The sequence below is a fragment of the Pogona vitticeps genome, chromosome 9 (genome assembly GCF_051106095.1).
Source record: "Pogona vitticeps strain Pit_001003342236 chromosome 9, PviZW2.1, whole genome shotgun sequence".
In the NCBI taxonomy this organism is placed as follows: domain Eukaryota; kingdom Metazoa; phylum Chordata; class Lepidosauria; order Squamata; family Agamidae; genus Pogona; species Pogona vitticeps.
In genome coordinates, this window is record NC_135791.1 from 24,267,847 (window position 1) to 24,289,098 (window position 21,252).

At 50.4% G+C, this 21,252-nt stretch overlaps 1 protein-coding gene across 1 annotated transcript; it reads left to right on the forward strand.

Annotated features, from left to right (window-relative positions):
• The first annotated feature begins 7,650 nt into the window (after positions 1-7,650).
• On the forward strand, positions 7,651-17,703 carry LOC110075610 (gap junction delta-2 protein). The gene is made up of 3 exons (XM_072979808.2): positions 7,651-8,510; positions 13,770-14,238; positions 16,606-17,703. The coding sequence occupies exons 1-3, from the start codon at positions 8,440-8,442 to the stop codon at positions 16,966-16,968; spliced, it is 903 nt and encodes a 300-aa protein (XP_072835909.2). The 5' UTR covers positions 7,651-8,439; the 3' UTR covers positions 16,969-17,703.
• The last annotated feature ends 3,549 nt before the right edge of the window (positions 17,704-21,252 follow it).

Sequence of the window (21,252 nt, forward strand, 5' to 3'; positions counted from 1 at the left end):
CTTTTTTCCTCCCTCTTAGGCTGAGATTAAAGGCACCCCGCTGTTTGAAGCTGGGTCAATTTGGACAGGAAACAGCCTCTAAACTCATGGGGGGGGGGACATCAAAAAGCGGATCTTTTCACCTCTTCTCTCACCCCTCCAATTCCATTCCTCATGAAGTTAGTCAAAGAACTGGGTTCAAATCCTACCTTTACTTGGGATGCTCTGGGAATAAATCCTCAGCCAGTCAGTACAGCCCTTTGTATAATAAATCAGACTAGGACATGGGATATTCGGCTTCAAAGCCCCCCCCCCCCGATTCATAAAACTCATCCCGTGAGCCTGGGCCAGACACTCTGTCTCCGAGCCTGTCCAACTTTATAACACGATTGTTGGAAAAGCAAGATATAAATATAACAAAATTTAAATAAAAACACTTTAAAAAGACAATCCCTTGTAACTTTCAGGGCTTGGCTGAGCCTCCTCGGCTATACAGTACCAGAGAAAAATGTGGTGCCAGGTATTGCGATAAAACTTGGACCTTACTTTACTGATTTGGCAAGTTAAAAAACAACAACCCCCTTTTATGTTGGGGAACTGGACTGAAAGGATAATCTATCCCTGATTATGCCTGGATCCAGCAGTTTATTAAATTTGCTCACTTTTCACCCAAGAGGAAATTTTCTTCTTTTTTTTATTTTGAGAGCTTACCAATTTTGACAGGTAAGAGTTAATCATCCATTGGAAATCTTGTGCTTAATCTTAATTGCCGACAAAGGTCCACATAGTCAAAGCTATGGTTTTTCCAGTAGTGATGTACGGAAGTGAGAGCTGGACCATAAAGAAGGCTGACCGCTGAAGAATTGATGCTTTTGAATTGTGGTGCTGGAGGAGACTCTTGAGAGTCCCCTGGACTGCAAGGAGAACAAACCTATCCATTTTGAAGGAAATCAACCCTGAGTGCTCCCTGGAAGGACAGATCCTGAAGCTCAGGCTCCAATAATTTGGCCATCTCATGAGAAGAGAAGACCCCCTGGAAAAGACACTGATGTTGGGAAAGTGTGAGGGCAAGAGGAGAAGGGGATGACAGAGGATGAGATGGTTGCAAAGTGTCATCGAAGCTAACAACATGAATTTGACCAAACTCCGGGAGGCAGTGGAAGACAGGAGGGCCTGGCGTGCTCTGGTCCATGGGGTCACGAAGAGTCGGACACGACTTAATGACTAAACAAACAAACAAAATTATCAATTTTTTAAAATATAGTTTTCATATCATATTTTATACCTGTTACTATTGTACAGTTTTGGTGGTTGTGAGCTGCCCCAGGTCCCCAATGGGAAGAAAGAGGGCATATATTTAATATCAATGAAACAAACAAACATGTGCCATTGAAATATTTGTCTGTCTTCTCCCTTGTTTATCTCAATCTCCCTTGTTCTCACCTTTCTCCTTTGTTCCTTTCTTGTGTCTGTTTTTAGACCGCAAGTCCCCTGGGGCGAGGATCTGTCAACCCTTTTCTTTGTAAAGCGCTGTGTACGATGCACATGGACGGTGCCGTATTTGGAAAAGTAAACAAATAAATAATAGAAAGCTCTTCCAGGAGCAGATTTGATGGTCTTTGGGGTCCTGGCCTGCTTTTCCTTTTCAAAAGGGGGGTTTATTTGTACCTCTTTCCGGCAACAGCCCCATTGCAAAACCCAGCCTGCCCCATTTCTGACCTCAAAGGGAGACGCTGCCAGCCAGAAAACGTAGCAAATTCAATTCAGTCACTGGAGCCAGCTGGCAGGAAAAGTGGCACAGCCCACTCCAGGCACTAGCCAACATCACTGTTAGTGAACAAGCACCCAAGCTATGGCGTTCCAGAAGAATGAATCAAAAAGGTGATGGCCAGGCGATGGAGAATCAATCCTATAGGGTTCTTTTTCCCCATAGGTCTGCGCCATCCAGGCCGCCCTGCTTTGAGCTGGCTTCCCCCCGCCTCTTTTCCTTTTTTTTAAATAGTGGAACACATTGGCATCTTTCCCCCCTTTGCCTATGTGTATCTCAAACTCCTCTGAAGCGGCAACGTTTTTTAAAACAAAATGCAATGTATTTAGTTACTGGCAAAACCCAGTCGGTCATTTGCTATTCCGGTAGCCAATGGCCAAAATTCTGCTCGAGAAAAAACACCCATAGGAAGACCCAGGGTTCTTAATCGCCTGTAGGTGCTCCGAGATCACCTCTCTGGCCAAGATCTTCCATGGAATGGGGAAGCGAAAACAGAATCAGCTTACAGTTTCCAGACTCCCCCTGGTGTTGCCAGCCAGAGGATTGTGGGGTTTCTGAGTTTTGCGATCAAGGGAAAGTTGGTTACTCACACTGTCTCTCAGCATCTTCGTTCTCAAGAGTTACCCTTTTTGGTTGTAGGCCGTTTCCATATATTTGCAAAGAGCCGGTGACCCCTCTTCGTTGCAGCGGCCCTTGCCAGGGAAATACAGTACTTTTTTTTCTGGACCCCATTCCACTTTTGAGCTGCCACCTAGGGTGGGCTGGCTTCGCCTCCTGAATTCCCTGGGGTTTTATTCCATGTACAAGACGGGGCTGAGGGGCTGCAATCTAGGTTTCCTGGACGAAGGCGGCGCCAAAATCTCAGGAATGGATCTCTAATGGAGCAGAAGTGGGGGGCTTAGGGACTTATTGGCCGCTGCCTGCCGGTGCCCCCAATTTACTTTGCCTTCCCGGGCTTTACCTCGTGCGCCCATCATGCCGTTCAATCTGATTAGAAAAGATAGTACACTTATTTTTAAATTTAAAAAGCAACCCAATCTCCTTCTCTCTCTCTCTCTCTTTGCTTATTACACACGTCAAGCCTCTTTCCAGCCACCCAGCTTGGCCTTTGGTCCACGGAGAGCCAGGGCACTTCAGGTTCACCGGCAGAAGAGGTGGGGAGGGGAGGGGAGGGCGAAGGGAAGAAATAATATATATACCTAATCCCCTCACTTGCCCGGGCTGACTTGACCCCACAGCTCAGAGAGCCCACCTCAGGAGAGCCGAAGATCCAGGTCATACCCGGCCTGAGCCACCGGCCTCCCGCCACCTTCCCGTCCCCATAGCAACGGCATCCGGGACGTCCCTTGCCCAGGCTGGAGCATCATCTACGAAGCTGGGCTTGGTGGTTTTTGACAGCTCTGCTTAGTGGCTTAGGAGCCCCAAAATCTGGTCCCAGACCATCCAACAGTTCTCTGGGGTGGACGCCTTGACCATACCGTGCAGCCCCCCCCCCCCAAGAATAAATGGCAGGACTTTATTACTGCATGTATTCCTTCCCATGATTATTCGCTCAGTGTTGCTATCGGGTTGTCTATAGTGTGGTTGTCGTTGTCGTCATGGCCATCGGCTGTCGCTCACATCCTGGCTCCCTCCCAGAACTGGGACTCGAAACGGCTTTGTCGTGGTTCCGGGTGGCTGTCAAGACACGTCCGTCTTAGGGCGACCCTAATAGGATTTTTGAGGTCTGCGAGGTGTCCCAGGAGCGTCCGTGTGAAGGTCGCGCAAGGGTCCGGCCTGCCACGTGTCGAGGGACACATGTGGGAGAAGGCAACGGGCCACCACGGAAGGCCATCTCCATACCCTGGTCCCCTCGGGAGACAGTATATAGGGCATTTCCACAACGTGGACTGTTATGAAGATTTTTTTAAAAAAAAGAGTCTGGGGAAAAATCCATCATTTCTTGGCCTTAGAAAGTTCTGCCCTCCTCCAGAGAAAGGTGTTCTTCCTCAACTCCTAAGCAGAGTCTGAGGGGAAACAGCCCTTCTAGGTCCAACAGAGCCCGTCTCTCGTAATCCGAGGTCGTTGCCAGAGGCTACGGTCACTATTCAGATTCCTTCGGGATTTAAATTTGTTCTCAAAGGTCACAATCTCTTATTTTTCCAAGAACCTTCCACTTACCTTTCCCTAATCGGAGAGCAAGCATGAAGTTTCGGAGTAAAAATGGGAGTCACTTCCTAGGAGCAAGAGGCTGTTGTGGTTAAAATGTATATATACCCCACCCCGTAACGCTGAAGCGCTCTGTGGGCAATTTACAACATAACTGTGCAAATGACACTTGGGCCCCCAGCAAGCTGGATGCGCACTTTAACGACCTCAGAACGATGTAAGGCGGAGTCAACCTCGAGCCAACTACCTGAGCCTGTTGGGATCAAACTCAGGTTGTGAGCAGAGGCTTGACTGCAGGATTGCTGTTTAACCACCACACATGTGGGTTGTCTCACTCTCTTGAGCTTGCTTCTCAGAAACCATTTATCACTGCAGTTTGACCGTGTTTTACCAGTACGAACAGAAATACGCTCTCTATGTGCACAAAGCATTGATCCGCTTTACCCATTCCTGACATTCATCCTTCGGTTAATCCCGAAAAGAGGAAAGTTACTTTTCTTGGATTACAGCTCCAGAATCCTCCAGCCAGCATGCTCACTAGGAGGTTCTGGGAACAGCAGTGCAGGAAAGTAACTTGTCCCGTTTCTGGTTAAGTCCTGTCAATCTGCAAGGTAATTATAATGAAAAGATTCTGGGTTGATCTGTGCTCCGCTGAGCTGCTTTCTCTGAACCACAGCAAGTGAATGAATCGTGTCTCTCTAGAGACAATTGAGGCGGTTGGGCTAAGAAATGTTCCTCTTTGATGCCAGTCCCTCTCCAAACAAGTTGCACAGTATTTTGTGAATGGAGCAGCCGCACATTTTAAGAACGAGAAATTAAATTGATGCACATCCTGATCGGGCCACTTAGGGGAGCTATGGATACGTTTCTCACGCAACCAAAGGGCTGTTTTTCTCTCCTGGATCTTAAACCCAGCCAAAGTATGCCAGGACGAGGATGGAAATCGATAGAGAGAAGTCTACAGATGCAAAGCAAAGCAGAAGAAAGCAAAGCAAAGCAATAGAAAGCAAAGCAAAGCAAAATATGGAATGTGTGAATGGATTAACTGCCCAGAGTAGACCTTTGGTCTAGATGGGTGGGATTGAAATCCAATAAATAAATAAACAGGAGGTAGTATTATCAGCTTCTCTCTATTTGCAACTTTTTCTGGCCTGAAAAAAATATTGTGTAGAACTAACACTTTCCAGTCACCTCGTCTGCACATGTTTTGCCTCATTTTGCTGGCCCTCGTTATTTTATTTGGTAAATGGTCAATTAAATGTCCCTCTTGCAGATCAGCATGGCTATCTTTGCAATTTTTTTGTCTTTTTATCAGCTGCTTTCTTCACCTTTAAACAGTCATTTATGATGTTTTTTTTAAAAAAAGAATGTTAGAAACTGGACAGGTGTAAGGCTCATCCATTGGTTGTGACAGAAACATTCAGTGGGGTAAAAACGTGAAGCTGAAATACGCTAGGATGTGGCTCTTCTTTCTCTGAACTTCTATGAAACTGGGTTTTTTTTTTCAGGTGAAAGAAAGGTTTCCTCTCTTGCTTTACATGGTAGTACCAAAGCTAGTTCCCCCCCCCCTTCCCCATCATCTAGGGCCCTTTAAGGGGTTGCCTCGCATGCAGAAGTCTAGCAGCAAAAAGCCAACGTTTCTTCTGAGCACCTTAAAAGCCCCACAGCTCTTTTGTGGCTGAAACTTGCCTAGAACAGAAACCACTTTATCCGCTTACCGTTTAGCAGGTGGTTTTCTTCCCCCCTTAGGCCTAGTAAATGTTGCCAGCTGGCGGGTGGTGGGAGGGGAAGGGATGACCCAAAATGGAAGGGACAGGCAGCGCTCTCAGCTCCTCCTGCCCAGCCACAAGTCTTTGCCAGGCTCCGCCGGAGAGACACCCAGAAACGGCACAGAGCTCCATCTCTACAACCAGAGGAGATTTGAAGTTTAGGAGTTGCATTTATGGGAGTGATGTGCTTGCTTACAGAATCCCTGTGGCAATCTTGCTCCATTGGGTGCCTTCCAGCTGTGTTGGAACTACTGTCATCTTCGATCAGCACAATAGTACACCCGGAATCAGTGGCACGGAGCTTTTCCCGGGGGATCTGGGTTGCAGACCGCCAATACCTTTCCTTCTCAATGATGCCCGTTTGTTTCACTCCAAGAAACCTTAGGAAGAGCCGCTGAGCCCCTAAAACCACTGGCACCTTCTTAGCACCCCTTTTCCATGCTCAGCACCGTAACCTCGGGCATGTGTCTTGGTGATGGAAGATGGTGCCCCAAACCCTGGGAGCAAAACACTCGCAGTGGGAAAGGGCTGGAGTGGAACTGGTTTATGGTGCAGACTGTGCCGGAGATGTGAATTCTCCGATCCATCTGCGCCCAAATCCTTGCCAGTGAAGACCCCCCGTCAGAGTTAGGAGACGCCGGACACCCGTGGGAACTGTCCAAGGTGCTGAACGCCTTTGGTCGGCTTGGAGAGCTCCCCGGAGGTTTGGATTAAAACTCAGTCACCAGCCCCCACTAGAAAGGGAGAAATCGTTTTCTCCTATCCAGGAATGTTTGACTGACATAATCCCTTCCCATCCTCACTTCCCCCCCCCCCAAGGCGTACCCTGACCTTTTCTCTCAAGGGAGCAGATCCTGCCCAGTGCCTTGATGAAGTGGCTTGCCCTTTCCTGCACCACCATCATCCTCCCCACCGGCAAAGGCCATCTCTCCCCCCCCCCCGAACTCGGCTCCTGGAGCTGGCCAGCCTCTGGCAGAACGTCTGCCCCCCCCCCCGGTCTCCGATCCGCCTTGGCAGAAGGTTCTATGGCAGAAGCCACCAGGGAGGAATGGGGTTTAATGTCTCCCCCCCCAGAAGACACTGCCAGCCCCCCAACAGTCCCACAGGGACGGGTGATCCTGAGTCCGCCTGGGGAAGTCCTACAGCTCCCCGCGGCCCGGGGGCTGCTTCTGCCACCCCCAGACCCGGGGGGGGGGGGAGAGAGAGAAAGCGGAATGGTGGGCGGATGTGTCCCCCGGCTGCGGTTCCGAATGCAGCTGAAAGAGAGCGCCAGGGGTGCCGCGGGGGGGGGGGGCGGGCGGTCGCGCGCGTTTTCTCCGCAGGGGCCATCCCGCTGAGGACTGATGATGGTGGCAGTTGCCCACCCGTGGTGCCTCTATAAGGAATGCCCGGCTCTGAGATCCCGCGGGGGGCAGCCCGTATGTTGCACCCAGAAGGGGATGCTGAGCCGGCTGGATGCAGCCGAAATGCCGGGAGATCCCTGGGGAGGAAGGCGGGGGGAGGGTGGCTGGGGGGGCGGCGGCGGCGCGCGCTTTCCCGTGCCTGTGGGCAGCACCGCAATACGGATGGAGACGGGACCCTGCCTGTAAGGGAGGCACACACGGAAGGGTCGCATCCCTTGGAACCAAAAGAAAAGTCTCTCTCTCTCTCTCTCTCTCTCTCTCTCTCTCTCTCTCACACACACACACACACCCCAACGAAGCCGCCGCAGCACTGCAATAGTGTGTAGGTTCTTGGGCAGGACTCCTGGCAGGGGCCCTAGAGGAGGGGGGGCGGCGGGATCTGAACCTCAGGCTGCATTCCGCCGCCCACCCCCCAACCGCGGAAATATTGCGCGGATGCCTTCCCTCTCGTCCGGGCATCCCGCAGGAGAAGAGAACCCCCTTCAAGAACTGCCGGACAGCGAGGAAGGCTCCCTCTTCGCCCTCACTCGCGTTTGCTCCCTATGGCGGCGGGGTGCTCCCTTTCCTCCTGGCTAGGGTGTGCTGTGCTGCGGCAGGCAGAAGAGAAGCCCCCCTGCCTCCTCCTCCTCCTCCTCCCGTCCCAACGAGGGATATCTAATCCGGGTTCCTCTGCCTTCGTCCCCCCCGTAGGGGGTGGGGGTGAAGGGGAGAAAACAAAAGAGGGAGCGAGCGCGAGGTGACAAGGGCGAAACTCGCCCGCAGTGTCCACTTGTGGGACCGGAGAGGACGGGTGGCAGCGACGTGGGTGATGGAAGGAGGCGATTAAGAGCTGGGGGGGGGGGGAGAGGAAGGAAGGAGGAGGGAGCGCTGGCTGGGTGGCTCGCTCGCTCACACACACCCGCGCGCACCCGCGCAGCTGGCCTTGCGCTTAATCCTCTCCCCCCCCTCCCGCGCGCGCATCGCCGGCTTTGGTGTCCTTGAAAACCACCCAGGTGGAAACAGAGAGAAAGAGAGAGAGAGAAAGAGAGAAAGAGAGGAGCAGGCAGACAGAGAGAGAGAGAGACAGGCAGGCAGGCAGGCAGGCAGACCGACCAGGGGCGCCCCCTCCCCCGGACTCCCCGCGCCCAGGTGCGGGGATGAGGCCGGGGGTCGCTCCGGATGCCCCCGCCAGCCCCAGGCGCGCCGCCCCCGCCGCCCCCTCTTCCTTCTCCTTCTCCTCCCGGAGCTGATGGTGCGCAGCCGGGGCCAGCTCTGAGCGCGGCCAGGGGGGCGCCGCCGCGGCGGGGCCGAGGGGAGCCGTCGCCGCCGGGCCACCGACCCTTGCCGGAGGAGCCCTCCCTCGGATGCGGGGAGAGCCGCCCAGCCCGGAGCGATGGGCGAGTGGACCATCCTGGAAAGGCTGCTGGAGGCTGCGGTGCAACAGCATTCGACGATGATAGGCAGGTGGGTGAAGGAGGAGGAGGAGGAGGAGGAGGAGGAAGACCACGGGCCGGGAAGGGTTAAAAAAATAAAAGCTGCTTCCCCCCCCTCCCCCGAAGCCCCAGGTCTCTCTGCTTCCTCAACAGGGACTAGTCGCTTGGCTTGGTCGGATTGGCAAAGGAGGAAGAGCCGGCCTTTTGTTCCATCCGAATTGTTCTCCCCCCCTACAAAAAAAAAGCACGCCCCAGTTCTGACAGGTTCAGGGGCTCACCCCCCCCCTCCCCAGGCGCCTAGGTTTGAGCTCTCTGGGTGGGAAAGGGGGGGAACCTCCCAAAGGTACCCCAATAAACCCTGCAGAGAGGAAGGCGAGGCTGAAGGGGACCCGTCCTGGGTGGTGCTCAGCCCAGAGAGAAGAGGTTTCAGGTCTGTGCCAGAAGGGAGAATCCGGAATCTGTCTTCTGGGAAGACAGTGAAGTCTAGTGGGTGGAGGTTCCAGAGACGCCTGGGGTTCTCTGCATGGTCCCTCCTTAGATTGTTAGTCCCTGGTGGAGAACAGGGATTCCCCCCCCCACTGCACCCCACTTTATGATTATCCTAAAGGAGAAGGATTTAAAGGCAACCCCATTCATTATGGCATTAAAGTTTCCCCTAAATGGTGTCCCTCCCCTGTCCCAGGAGGTAGATCTATACAGACAAGAATCGTAGTGTAATTTTTTTCTCTCTTGCACACCTCGGTTTCTTTTTCTGCCAGCCTCATATAGATGGGAAGCCCGGTCTGTGAAAGCTTGCACCATCGGAAACTTGGAACCCTTTTCTGACATGCCACAAAACTCTTGGGTGTTGCAGTTTTGGTGGTCTTTGGTTTTCTTTGCTACTGCCGGGTGCTTGCATGGCGAGGAAAACCTGGTTGAGTAACTCTGGATGCCCGACTTCTCGGCTCTGCGGCTCAAGAAGTTCGGTTGAACCAGCCTAGCTCTCTTGAGTGTGCGAAGGAGCCAAGAGAGAGCTTTTAGCCTGTGCTAGCCTTGATGTATCCCTTTCTGGGCAAGAAGAAGCAAGGAAACCAGAAAGCAGGGCCAGCTCTTTCGCTCACCCCAAACTGACGAGGTCAAGGCCTGGAATATGGACTTTCTTACTGTTGCAGTGTTTTATAGCAAGGGTGTGCAACCTGTAGCCACACGGACCTGCCTGTACTCCCACACCTTTGGCTCGCCCACCCCAAGGCCATGGGGAACTGCAGCCCAGGAACCCAAATCTACAAATTCCCCCGCTTCCTACTCTACGGAGGACCATAAATAAAAGGCACGGGTCCCTAGAAGGTTGTCATAGAGGTTTCAAGAGCAGGAGAGAACATCATGCTGGAAGCATCTGTCTGTGGCTTCTCTCTTGGCCACATTTTGCCTTGCACTCCCTTGCACAAAATGTTAGGCTGGCTAAAATTCAATGCATGAATGAACGGTGCCCTCGATTCCTTAGTTAGTTTGCTTTATTTATAGGGCGTCTTTCTCCTGATAAAGGGGACCCAGGGCAGCTCACAAGAGTAAAAAGGATAGAATTAAAAACAGAATAAACATTTTTTAAAAAACCCACACAATTAAACCATGCACTAATTAAAATACAACTGAATCATTAAAAGCAAGGGAACATTAAAAACGATCTTAGCTTTAAAAAGGATTTGGGGACTTGATCGTGATGCTTGTTAAAAGCCTGTCTGAAAAGGTGGATCTTTAGCCATCCGTGGAAGAGCAAAAGGGAGAGGGCCAGCCTGATCTCCCGAGGGAGAGCATCCCGTAACCTGGGAGCAGCCACCGAGAAGGCCCTGTCTCGTGTCCCCATCAATCCTGCCTGGACCGGCCATGGGACTGAGAGGAGGGCTTCCTCTGAAGATCTTAAGCACTGAGAAGGCTCATATGGGGAGAAGAGGTCCATGGCACATGAATGTATATTTTCCAAAAAAAAGTGTTTTGATTTCAGATATTGGTTGTTTCGTTTTGGAGAAGGCAACTCCCTGTGCATCACAGAATATAATATGAAATAGTCTGAACTTACAGTGAAAGGATAAGCTTATTCAGCTGGCCGGTTGAGATCCATTTTGAACTTTCACATAAAGAAGGAAGGAGACACTGGGAGTCATAAACCAACTTCGGCATCTGGGGAGAACAGCATAAGAAAGTGATATGGAAGTAGCCCATGGAACAAGGAGAGCTGCCATTGAAATAAAAGGCAGCTGCGCGGTCCCTACAAAGCAAAATACGAATGCAAGAGGCAAGCCATGTCTTTCTAGACCGTCAAAAAAATCACCATACCATACGTGAGCCTTCATGGATCAAGGCCAGTTCCTCAGGCTTTGCACCAGTGTGGAAAACGTGATAGTCCAAAAATTCACGGCCAGAGGGATTTCTTAGATGCAAGTTAGAGGCAACATTTGACTTCAGGAATAATCCCAGTCACATAAAGACATACCTGGTGATGTGTAGTAAGGGAGAAAAAGGATGGAAAATTAAGTCAGATAAAAGGGAGAAAGAAAGAAAGAAAGAAAGAAAGAAAGAAAGAAAGAAAGAAAGAAAGAAAGAAAGAAAGAAAAGAAAGAAAGAAAGAAAGAAGGAAAGAAGGAAAGAAAGAAAGAAAGAAAGAAAGAAAGAAAGAAAGAAAGAAGACGCAGTAAGAACATTATCACACACAACCAAACCTCCGTTGGTTGTGCATGATGCCATCTTAGATAAGGTTGAGCTCCTTCCTTTCTTAAAACAGATAAATTTGTTTGTTTGTTTGTTCGTTTGTTTAATTTTTATACTGCCCCTCTGGACGAGGCCACTCCGGGCAGTTTACAACATATACATACCACCACGTACAACTGAACGGAATAAAAATGGAAAATAATAAAATACAAATAAACAATAAACTGAAAGCAGAAAATCACATCCAAATAAAACATTCAAAGCAGGGGACATTGGTCGGATAGGCTAATTAGACTCAACTGAGTTCACAAGTATGGCGTTTTTGGATGCCTGCTGAAACAGCCAGGTTTTTAGTGACTTTTTGAATGTCTCCAGCAAAAGGGGCCAAGTGAATTGCAGGAAGGGGTTGGTGGCACAGCCGAGGTGCAATCGAAATGGGGTGTTTGTCGGCGCTGGAGGCAAGGGAAACAAAGGTCGAAGGAAGGGGAGATGAAAGAAGAGGAAAATGTGACATCTGAATGCTGCCTGGTGGACCCCCACCTCCTTCCCACAACTTTTAGGTGGATGAGCAATTTGTCATTTGGGGCAGGTGTGGGGAAGCAAATCCAAGTTCCAAAGAAATCCTGGTGGAGGGTACGCCCCCCCAAGGTTGTGTGGGGTCAAGGGCAAGAGGGCGGGACCCCAAATAGCAACCTCTTTGATAAGCAGCACACCTTCTAATTTGTTGTCTGTCATTAAGGCTTAGGAGGTGCCTCTGTTTTTTGCCATACTGTAAGAGGAATGAGAAAATGATAGAAAGTCTGGGAGCCCAAGGGAAAGGGGTGTTGACCTGCTCAGGAAAGTTCAAATGGCCAAAATTTGTCCCTATGGCCTCATCCGTGTTTTGGGAGTATCCTTTGCTGCAAACCTGTTGGCTTATGGCAAAACTGCTGTTTGCCTGAACCCTCTTTATTTTTCTCCTCTGCCTTTCTTTTTTCAGGCTAGAGGAGCTGTCTGTGTGTTCTAGACCAGTGGTTCTCAAAACTTGGGTTTCCAGATGTTCTTGGACTGCAATTCCCAGAAGCCTTCACCACCACCTCTGCTGGCCAGGATTTCTGGGAGTTGAAGTCCAAGAACATCTGGAGGGCCAAGGTTGAACACCACTTTCATAGAGGATAAGGAGAGATTGTGGTCCATAGCATGTGGAGGACACCATATTGGCGAGGACTTGCCTTAAAGCTGGTTCCGAGAAGTGGTCCATCCATTGCTGCATCTCTTCGCCAACAACAGCCCATCTGTGATGCTGTAGAGGAAGCGATTGATTTGTCATATCTGGTTCCAACTTCTGGTGTACGCGTCTCCTGGTTGTAGCTAAAACGTTATTCATTCCTTCTTTGTTATTTCTTTCTTTCTTTCTTGCCCCTACTGAGCACCACCTGGCAGCTGGACCCTCTTTTTATTTTCTTTGCTTGTTCTTTATCCTGCCTTTCTGACAATTATTGCTACTCAGAACGGCTCATATCAATCCAAAGGCAAATAAACGCTGAGGCCCTGGGGCTTAACAAGCTAAAAGGAACTAGACAAGCAGGGAAAGGAGAATGGAAGGGAAAGGAGGAGTGAATCCTTTTAATGAGATGTACAAAAAGAAGAGGCATAAGAAGGCAACCCTCCCCCCCACCAAACCCACACCCCAAATATGGCTATACCTTAATTGATAATAATAATTGCATGCTATCAAGTCAATTGTGACTTATGGCAACCCTTTCTATGCCTCTGTAGATATAGAGTGCTGAGAAGTGGCTTACCCTTCCCTTCCTCTAGGGGGAGCCCTGGGACTGTGTGCAGCTTGCCCAAGGCTACCCAGGCTGGCTCCTCTCACTGGGAGGCTCAGTGGGGGAATCGAACTCCCAACCTTTAGCTCCTCAGCTCCAACTCAGGCTAAGCAAAAAAAAGGTTCGGAAATATCAGACGTACCATCCTCACCTCAGGCACAAGAATGTAGTTCCTGATGAGTAATCTTCCCCTGAGATCGGTCATTCCTGAATTCTGTTTATTAGCTCTTGCACCTTTGCCCACAGTTTTCCCTTTCTTCTGCAGTTCCAGATGTTCTTTATTTTGGTTTCCTGCTGTTCCAAGTGGTCTTCCACAGTGCAGGGAGGAGGGGGGAGAAGAAAACACCAAGGATTAGAAACATGACTGTTTTTGGACCACAAGCAATATTTGCAAGCTGTGAAAATCTTGGTTGCCTCTCCTTCTACCCTTCCTTCTACGGATGGCTCCAGGTTGATCCTTCTTTGGTTTGATATCCTTTCTGGGGATGTTGTCCGCAACGCAGCTGAGCACATTCAGAGAGGAGATGGCACGGAGGAGGATTCCGCCCCTGAAAACAGTGCTCCCTGAAGTGGCAAAAATGGTACAGTTGTGCAAGCAAATTATAAGTAGGAATGTGAATGGCATTGGAATGGTTCTTGGGAGGTGAACGCCAGCTTTGTTTGCATGTCAAAACTTGGAAACATGCATAACAAAGGAGATCAAAGGAGAAAATCTTGTAAGAGACTCAAAAGGGGGGATCAGTGACCTATCAATGGTGTCCTTCACCTTACTGTCCTCTCTCACTATTTCTTAGGATTCTGCTGACGGTGGTGGTGATCTTCCGCATCCTGATTGTAGCCATCGTGGGGGAGACGGTTTACGAGGATGAGCAGACCATGTTCATGTGTAACACGCTCCAGCCGGGCTGCAACCAGGCCTGTTATGACAAAGCTTTCCCCATCTCCCACATCCGCTACTGGGTCTTCCAGATCATTTTGGTGTGCACCCCCAGCCTCTGCTTCATCACGTACTCCGTGCACCAGTCAGCCAAGCAGCGTGACAGGCGGTACTCGTTCCTCTACCCGCTGCTGGAGAAGGACTGCATCCGTGACGGGAAGAAGGTGAAGAACGTCAACGGGATCTTGGTTCAAAACCCCGACGGCTTGTCCAAGGAGGAGCCTGACTGCCTGGAGGTGAAGGAGATTCCCAGCACCCCCTTGCGGCCCCCCAAGAGCGCCAAAGTCAAGCGTCAAGAGGGCATCTCACGCTTCTACATCATCCAGGTCAGTCCCTGTTGAATTCGGGATGAGACATTTTGCAATGGGACCGAGAGTCAAAGGATATGCTACAGTTAGCCCACTGTTAGGTGCAGCCATCGCCTCTGTGTTAAAAGCTGTCTGATTGTCACAGTGCAAGCATTTCTGATCTCCTGTGCTTTGAAAATTCACTTGCTTTTGTTCTGTGATTGAACAGCAAAAGGTACACATGGGTTTCATTGGTCTCCTTATAGTTCAGACCTGAGACACAGAGATGCCTACAGCTCCCTAAAACATGAAGATACTTTCATCTTCTTTTGACGTCCTCTCTGTAAGAGTCTAAATTTGACATTCATGGCAGTGGTTCTCCACAACCGGATGCTCCTTATCCTCCTGTATTGGACTACTGCTCATCCAGAAGGTGGACCTACAACTTCATCCATTTAGACCTTAAAGCCATAAACAGCTACTGTAGAAACAGGTGTTCCCGAGGGATTTGAAGACTGTGTGGACCAGAGAGACAGCTGGGCGGGGGGGGGGATTTGAGCAGACCGAGTATAGAACCAGAGTCACCCGCGCAGAACCCAGCAGCGTGAGAAACTCTGCTGTCACATTAAATGCACCACAAACAAGTTTGTCTTTCCCGTTTTGTATGGCTCTACTGACTCCCACTGTTTTGACCCAAATTTGTGACATATATATATAAACACACACACTCCCATCTTGCCTGCAACTGCATGGAGGACTGAGAAATTCTGATTATTATTTTTTTGGCTCCACCAGGAAGGCCCAACCCTGCTACTCCTGGTTCTAAAATACACCAGTCTTGGCCTTTATGCATTTGAAGGCACGGGGTTCAAAACTGGTTCAAACTTTGGAGAGGGAGTTGACCGGGGCTTCCGGTCATCAAGAAGGCACAGGCCCAGAGACACCTTAACTTGGGAGAAATTGGCAGCACTAGACAGTGTATTTCCTTCACTGGTATAATTCTCTCGGGTTGCAGAATCTGCCCGGCATGGTTCCCCCCCCCCCCAAAGAACAGGACTGTTGATTTAAAAACAAGCCAAGCCACAGAGAACGTGCAGCCCCTTCCTGTGTGTCATCCTGATCTCTCTTTTCCCAGCAGCCTTGGCTAGAGCAAGCGTGCCAGGGGTTTGGGGGCATCTCAGTGACCAACTATTTATTTCTAAACTTTCAGGGTGAGAAGCAGCAGCACACACACAATGGTGTCTGGGCCCCAGACTAAATCAGAACAAAACTCAAAGCTTAGGGCCCCAGTCCCCCCCTTTTTTGCCAGGATGTCTAGATTCAAACAGGGTCCTTTTCTGCCCTGCGCTGCGGGTGCATAAGCTTCCTCTGAATGGCAGGCCATAATTTGAAGGAGGCGGGTGGCCAAGAACAAGGTTGGGAAGGAGAGACCCCGGCATAGCCTGGTGTTCAGTTTCACCTGAAATCAAGCGGTAGAGCCATCAGGACCAAGGACAGCTCCCGGGTGCTTTCACACTGTCGCCTTGAGCTCTCTTGGGAGGTCCTCGTGGAAATGAACTCTATTTTTTTAAAAATTTATTTATTAAATTTATACCCCATCCATTTAGACAACGTCTCCTCTACTAAGCTGGCTCGGTACGAATTTCTCGTCAACAGCCAGATGGAATTGTCAGTTCATGGAACTATCTGAAAGTTCAGGGCATGGCAAACAACCCCCTCAATTCCCCCCCCCCCCACATACACACACAGAACATAGCAAGATGACAGGCAAACAGGCCCTAAAATGCTGGATTTCTTAAGAGCAAAAGGCTAACCCTAACATGGGGGTGGGGGAGGGGTATAAAGCAGCATAACACGGCAGATCAGCATCACGTGTCGGACAGATGCTGTTCAACACAACTCAACACTCCTTATAACAATAATTTTTAAAAGGCACGCTATTGTTTCTAAATGAAACTAATCCACATTTATACTGACTATTTTCATAGAAAGGATGTAAGCTCCCTCATACCTCATTTCTAGGGGAAACTCCTCCACTTTCTGAGCGGATAGTCCAATAAACAGGTTTTAGATGTTCGTTGCTTTGGTAAAAATGGCCACTCAAGTGATTCAAACTCCTCCCCTTTAGGGGGAACGTATCCGTTTGAATTCCTAGAACTTCAGAAGGAAGGGGTTTATCCAGATTATTTATATAAACATAGTTACTCTAATACAGACTTTGGAAAAGTTACTTTTCTTGGACTGCAAGATGTAGAAAGCTGCTGTTCGCATAGTCACTGGCCTTGCTGGCTGGGGGATTTTGGCTTCTGTGTTCCCAAAAAGTCATTTCCCCCAGTTTTGAAGGTCATGGGAAGTCAAGACCGGGGACAAGGATCCCTTAACCTTCTCTTTCCTTACTTGCCATAGGTTGTTTTCCGCAACGCCTTGGAGATCGGCTTCCTGGCGGGACAGTACTTCCTGTACGGGTTCAACGTGCCCGCCATCTTTGAATGCGACCGGTACCCGTGTGTTAAAGAGGTGGAGTGCTACGTGTCCCGACCCACTGAAAAGACCGTCTTCCTGGTCTTCATGTTCGCGGTGAGCGGGATCTGTGTCCTCCTCAACCTGGCTGAGCTCAACCATTTGGGTTGGCGCAAGATCAAGACAGCCATCCGGGGGGTGCAGGCCAGGCGGAAATCCCTCTGCGAGGTGCGCAAGAAAGACCTCTCCTCGCTGGCCCAAGTGCCTACGCTCGGACGGACGCAGTCGAGCGAGTCTGCCTACGTTTGACGCCCCACAATCGGTGAGGGAAGGGGGCTTGGCGAGTCTCCCATCCACCGATGCAGAAAGAGAAGAGCACGGGGTGTTGAATGAACAATTTCCAGAACTGACCACAATACCTCCGAGATCAAACGATGCAATTCTCAGCCGGTGCTTTCCAGAATTCCTCTCCATTTCAGGACAGAGGAGCTTCACCTCCACTTTAAGGGCTGAATCCAAGAACTCCAGGCTCTCAAGGGGCCAAAGGGCAGCAAAGATAAGAGAAGATGTCCTCCCGGTCTTCTTGCACCCAGATCGGGTCTCACACTCCATGGCTACAAGAACCACTCCTTACTATGGTGCAAGCAAGACCATTTTTTGGGGGGGGGGCTGTTTCACGGAAACTTGTGCCTATATCTCCTTCTGCCGGACCAGGGGATGTGAACGCATGATGCCGAAGCGACGACGGGGTGGCTTTGAGTGGGGGAGGGCGGGGAGGAGCATGCCTGTGGGTTTTTTCTTTTTAATTTTTTTTTTTAATTTTTAAAAAGAGCATCCCATCAAGAGGGGGAACGAGAGAAGGGGCTGCCCCTTTATTCCGCGTTGCATGGCTGGCACGCTCTCAGCGATGGTGATGGAAATAATTAGCGAGCAAATGTGATTTTAAACAAAACCGCAACGGACTAAGGTGTGCAATTAAAAAAAACAAACAAAAAAAGAGAAATGGTTTCTTTATTTCTTGGGTGGCTTCTCCGTTGAAATCTGGTTTACAGGTGTAGGGTAGAGGAACATATCACAGATATGAAAAATGCACCCTCTCCCCCCCCCCCCCGCTGCTTTGAACAGGAACCACTCGGAACGGCCACAACAAACCATCGGACGGAGCTCCTTGCCTTTTTCTTTTCTTGTGGGCCAAGTGTGCTATCTTTAACAGGACGGGGGGGGGGAAATCCCACCCGTTTTAATTTCTGCTGTCAAAGGCACTGGAGCAGATCCTGTGAAGGAACCGGCGCGCCACCCTTGGCCGCAGGACGCTCCACCGATCCTGCTACAAATCCGCCCTCTTTTTGGGCACCCTTCCTGCTGTCCCAGAATCTCCTTTTGGGGTCTCCTGCCCAGCTCCATCCTCTTGCGAAGCGGCCGCCTCACTCCCTGGGCCTAAGAGACAGGGCAAGGTGAGGACCGGTCTCCTTGCCCCCTTCTCCCTCCCTCCCTCCCTCCCAACCCCCCCCTTCTCTCAGCTGCAGCGGCCTTTCATCCCTTAATCTGCCTTCTAATAGGTCTGCCGTGGAGAAAGGGGGTTAACTGGACACCATCTGGCTTTCGGCCTGCCCGTGAGAGACCGGAGGGGCCAAGATCTCTGCTGTGGCTGCTGTGAAAGGAATCGGGAGGCAAACCAGGAAGGCCGGACGGAAGCAGCCTTTCCAGGCTTGGGGTGGGGGCCCGATGCAATTCTGAAACTCTTCCAAAACCAGAGGGGAGAGAATAAGCGCCAGGCCACCCCAACCCACCCCAGACAAGAGGACCTGCCCCCTCTTCCTTTCGTAATCCTCCTCCCTCTCTCCTGCTGTCCCCCATCCTCTAAGCAGCTCTTGCACAGCCCACCCACCCCCCCTTGCAAGCCACCCCCACCATCATCCCCCCTTTACTGACCCCCTGTGGTGCAGTAAGAACCTAACCCTCTCTAAGCTCCTTTGGCCACCCAACCAGCTGAGCAAAAGAGTTCGGACGAAAAGTCAAAGGCGCTTATAGTATGTCGGAAGGCAGGGACGGTGGAGGGCGGGCGGCGTGGGGCTGAACAGGAAGGGTCCTCTCAGCCCCCCCCCCCGATCCAAACACTCTTCGCCCATACCCGTCGAGCCTGGTCCATTTCAGTCCTCTGCCCCAGTAGAGTTAATGGTGAGGTCTGCTTTTCCTTTAAATTTCGGGAAGGAGGAACCCGTTGGTCTCCCAACATGGGTCATCCCAGGCTGTGGACGATGCTGGCCAACGGCACCAAGGGGGCACCTCCTATCTTCCTTCAAGCCCCACTTGATGGGCCGAGCCTTCTGGCTCAGCCGCCAAGGGCGCAACTCGTCCGAGCCCCAGCCCACAAGGCCCCTTTTCTCTTCCACCCACTTTCTCTCATCTTAAGATGTTTTGGACTTCCGCTCCCAGAAATGCCACACAGAACAAACCGGGGCAAGATACTGTGGCCGTTATTATAGCTCAGGTCATCCGGACTGCCATATATTCCCCAGCTGGGCCTTGCCCTTTAAAGCCACCCTTTTCTAGGCACATGGCCTTCTGTGCCTGGTAGGCCACCGCGGGTACCTACCTTAAGCCAAAAAAAAAAAAATGTTTGTTTCAAAAAAAAGGTAGGAGGGACAAAACAGGAAAAATCGGGGAGGGGGGGAAGGCTAAGGAAACAAGACAAACGCAGGACCAGGTGATACTTTTAATCAACCCTTAAGGATATAAAACAAACCAAGAAAACAGCATGTTTTCAATGATAAATCACGTTCTTCAAGGCTGTGCATCACATTCTGGTGGGTCGTTCCAAACTTATATCCCAAATTATGTCCCAAATTCACAAGGCTGATGAAGTGGAGGCCAGAGGACATTCAGATTGGCCCGGCTGTCCTCTGTTTTAAGAGATCGGCCGTAAATTACGAACTGTTCGCTGAAGGGGAGCTTGAAACCAACTTGCATAGGGCACCGTCTCCGTCTAATAAACAGACCTTGGGCAAGGGTCCCTCTTAGTCAGAATTAACTTGAGGGCATGCACACACAGAGAGATATGCAGGAGAGAGACTTTTACAGGAGGGTTTGGTGGGTCCCATCAACCACCTGGAAGGTGGGTTCCAAGCCATGAGCCTTGAGGAAGGAGAAGGGAGAAAGTGTCCCCTCCCAACAGCAGCTTGGCTTCCCTTTGCCTGCTCTTTCCACTGGCAATGAGGCGAGATCTTATTCATATGCATGACCCCTATTAATAGCAACCCACACCCTGGGGTGGAGCGGGAGGGGGGGGGCAAAGCAGGTGCCAAGGTGTCACATCCACCCCTTTGCGATGGTGTAAAGGAGGAGGGACCGGAAGCAACAGTTAGAACTGGATACGGAAACATTGATTGGTCCAAAATTGGGAAAGGAGTACGACAAGGCTGCATATTGTCCCCCTGCTTATTTAACTTATATGCAGAATACATCATGCAAAAGGCTGGAATGGAGGAATCCCAAACCGGAATTAAGATTGCCGGAAGAAATATCAACAATCTCCGATGTGCCGATGATACCACTCTGATGGCAGAAAGTGAGGAGGAATTAAATAAGCTCTTAATGAGGGTGAAAGAGGAGATGCAAAAAAATGGTCTGAAGCTTAAAATAAAAAAAAAACTAAGATCATGGCCACTGGCCCCATCACCTCCTGGCAAATAAAAGGGGAAGATATGGAAGCTGTGACAGACTTTAATTTCTTAGGCTCCATGATCACTGCAGATGGTGACAGCAGCCACGAAATTAAAAGATGCCTGCTTCTTGGGAGGAAAGCGATGACAAACCTAGACAGCATTTTATAAAGCAGAGACATCACCTTGCCAACAATGGTCTGCATAGTCAAAGCTATGGTTTTTCCTGTGGTGATGTATGGAAGTGAGAGCTGGACCATAAAGAAGGCTGACCACCAAAGAATTAATGCTTTTGAATTTTGGTGTTGGAGGAGACTCTTGAGAGTCCCCTGGACTGCAAGGAGAACAAACCCATCAGTTCTAAAGGAAATCAACCCTGAGCGTTCACTGGAAGGACAGATCCTGAAGCTGAGGCTCCAATACTTCGGCCATCTCATGAGAAGAGAAGACTCCTTGGAAAAGACCCTGATGTTGGGAAAGTGTGAAGGCAAGAGGAGAAGGGGACGGGAGAAGGGGACGACAGAGGACAAGATGGCTGGACGGTGTCACCGAAGCGACCAACATGAATTTGACCCAACTCTGGGAGGCAGTGGAAGACCGGAGGGGCCAGTGTGCTCTGGCCCATGGGGTCACGAAGAGTCGGATACGACTTAATGACTAAACAACAAAGGAGGTTCGAGCTCCCAGATTCAATAAAAGGGGAAAGATCCAAGTTTGCAGATGGGTTGCCATTTACACACCCCACAACCCTTCTTACCTAGACTTTGGCCCTGCCCCAAATGCAGCGCTTTCCACACAAAGACACGGAATGGTGAAAAGCAGCCCTTGTGGGTCTGAAGCTCCCTAGATGACATTCTAGGTGGAAGGGGCCATGTTATGGGAAACACAGAAAGTGGAGCAGGCTTGTTTCCTGTTGCTCTTGACTCAAACC

Excerpts from the sequence above, each read along its gene's own strand:
- LOC110075610 (XM_072979808.2), top strand. The coding sequence starts at position 8,440 with ATGGGCGAGTGGACCATCCTGGAAAGGCTGCTGGAGGCTGCGGTGCAA. Across the intron at positions 8,511-13,769 it reads CATTCGACGATGATAGGCAG|GATTCTGCTGACGGTGGTGG; the intron begins GTGGGTGAAGGA and ends ACTATTTCTTAG. Across the intron at positions 14,239-16,605 it reads CACGCTTCTACATCATCCAG|GTTGTTTTCCGCAACGCCTT; the intron begins GTCAGTCCCTGT and ends TACTTGCCATAG.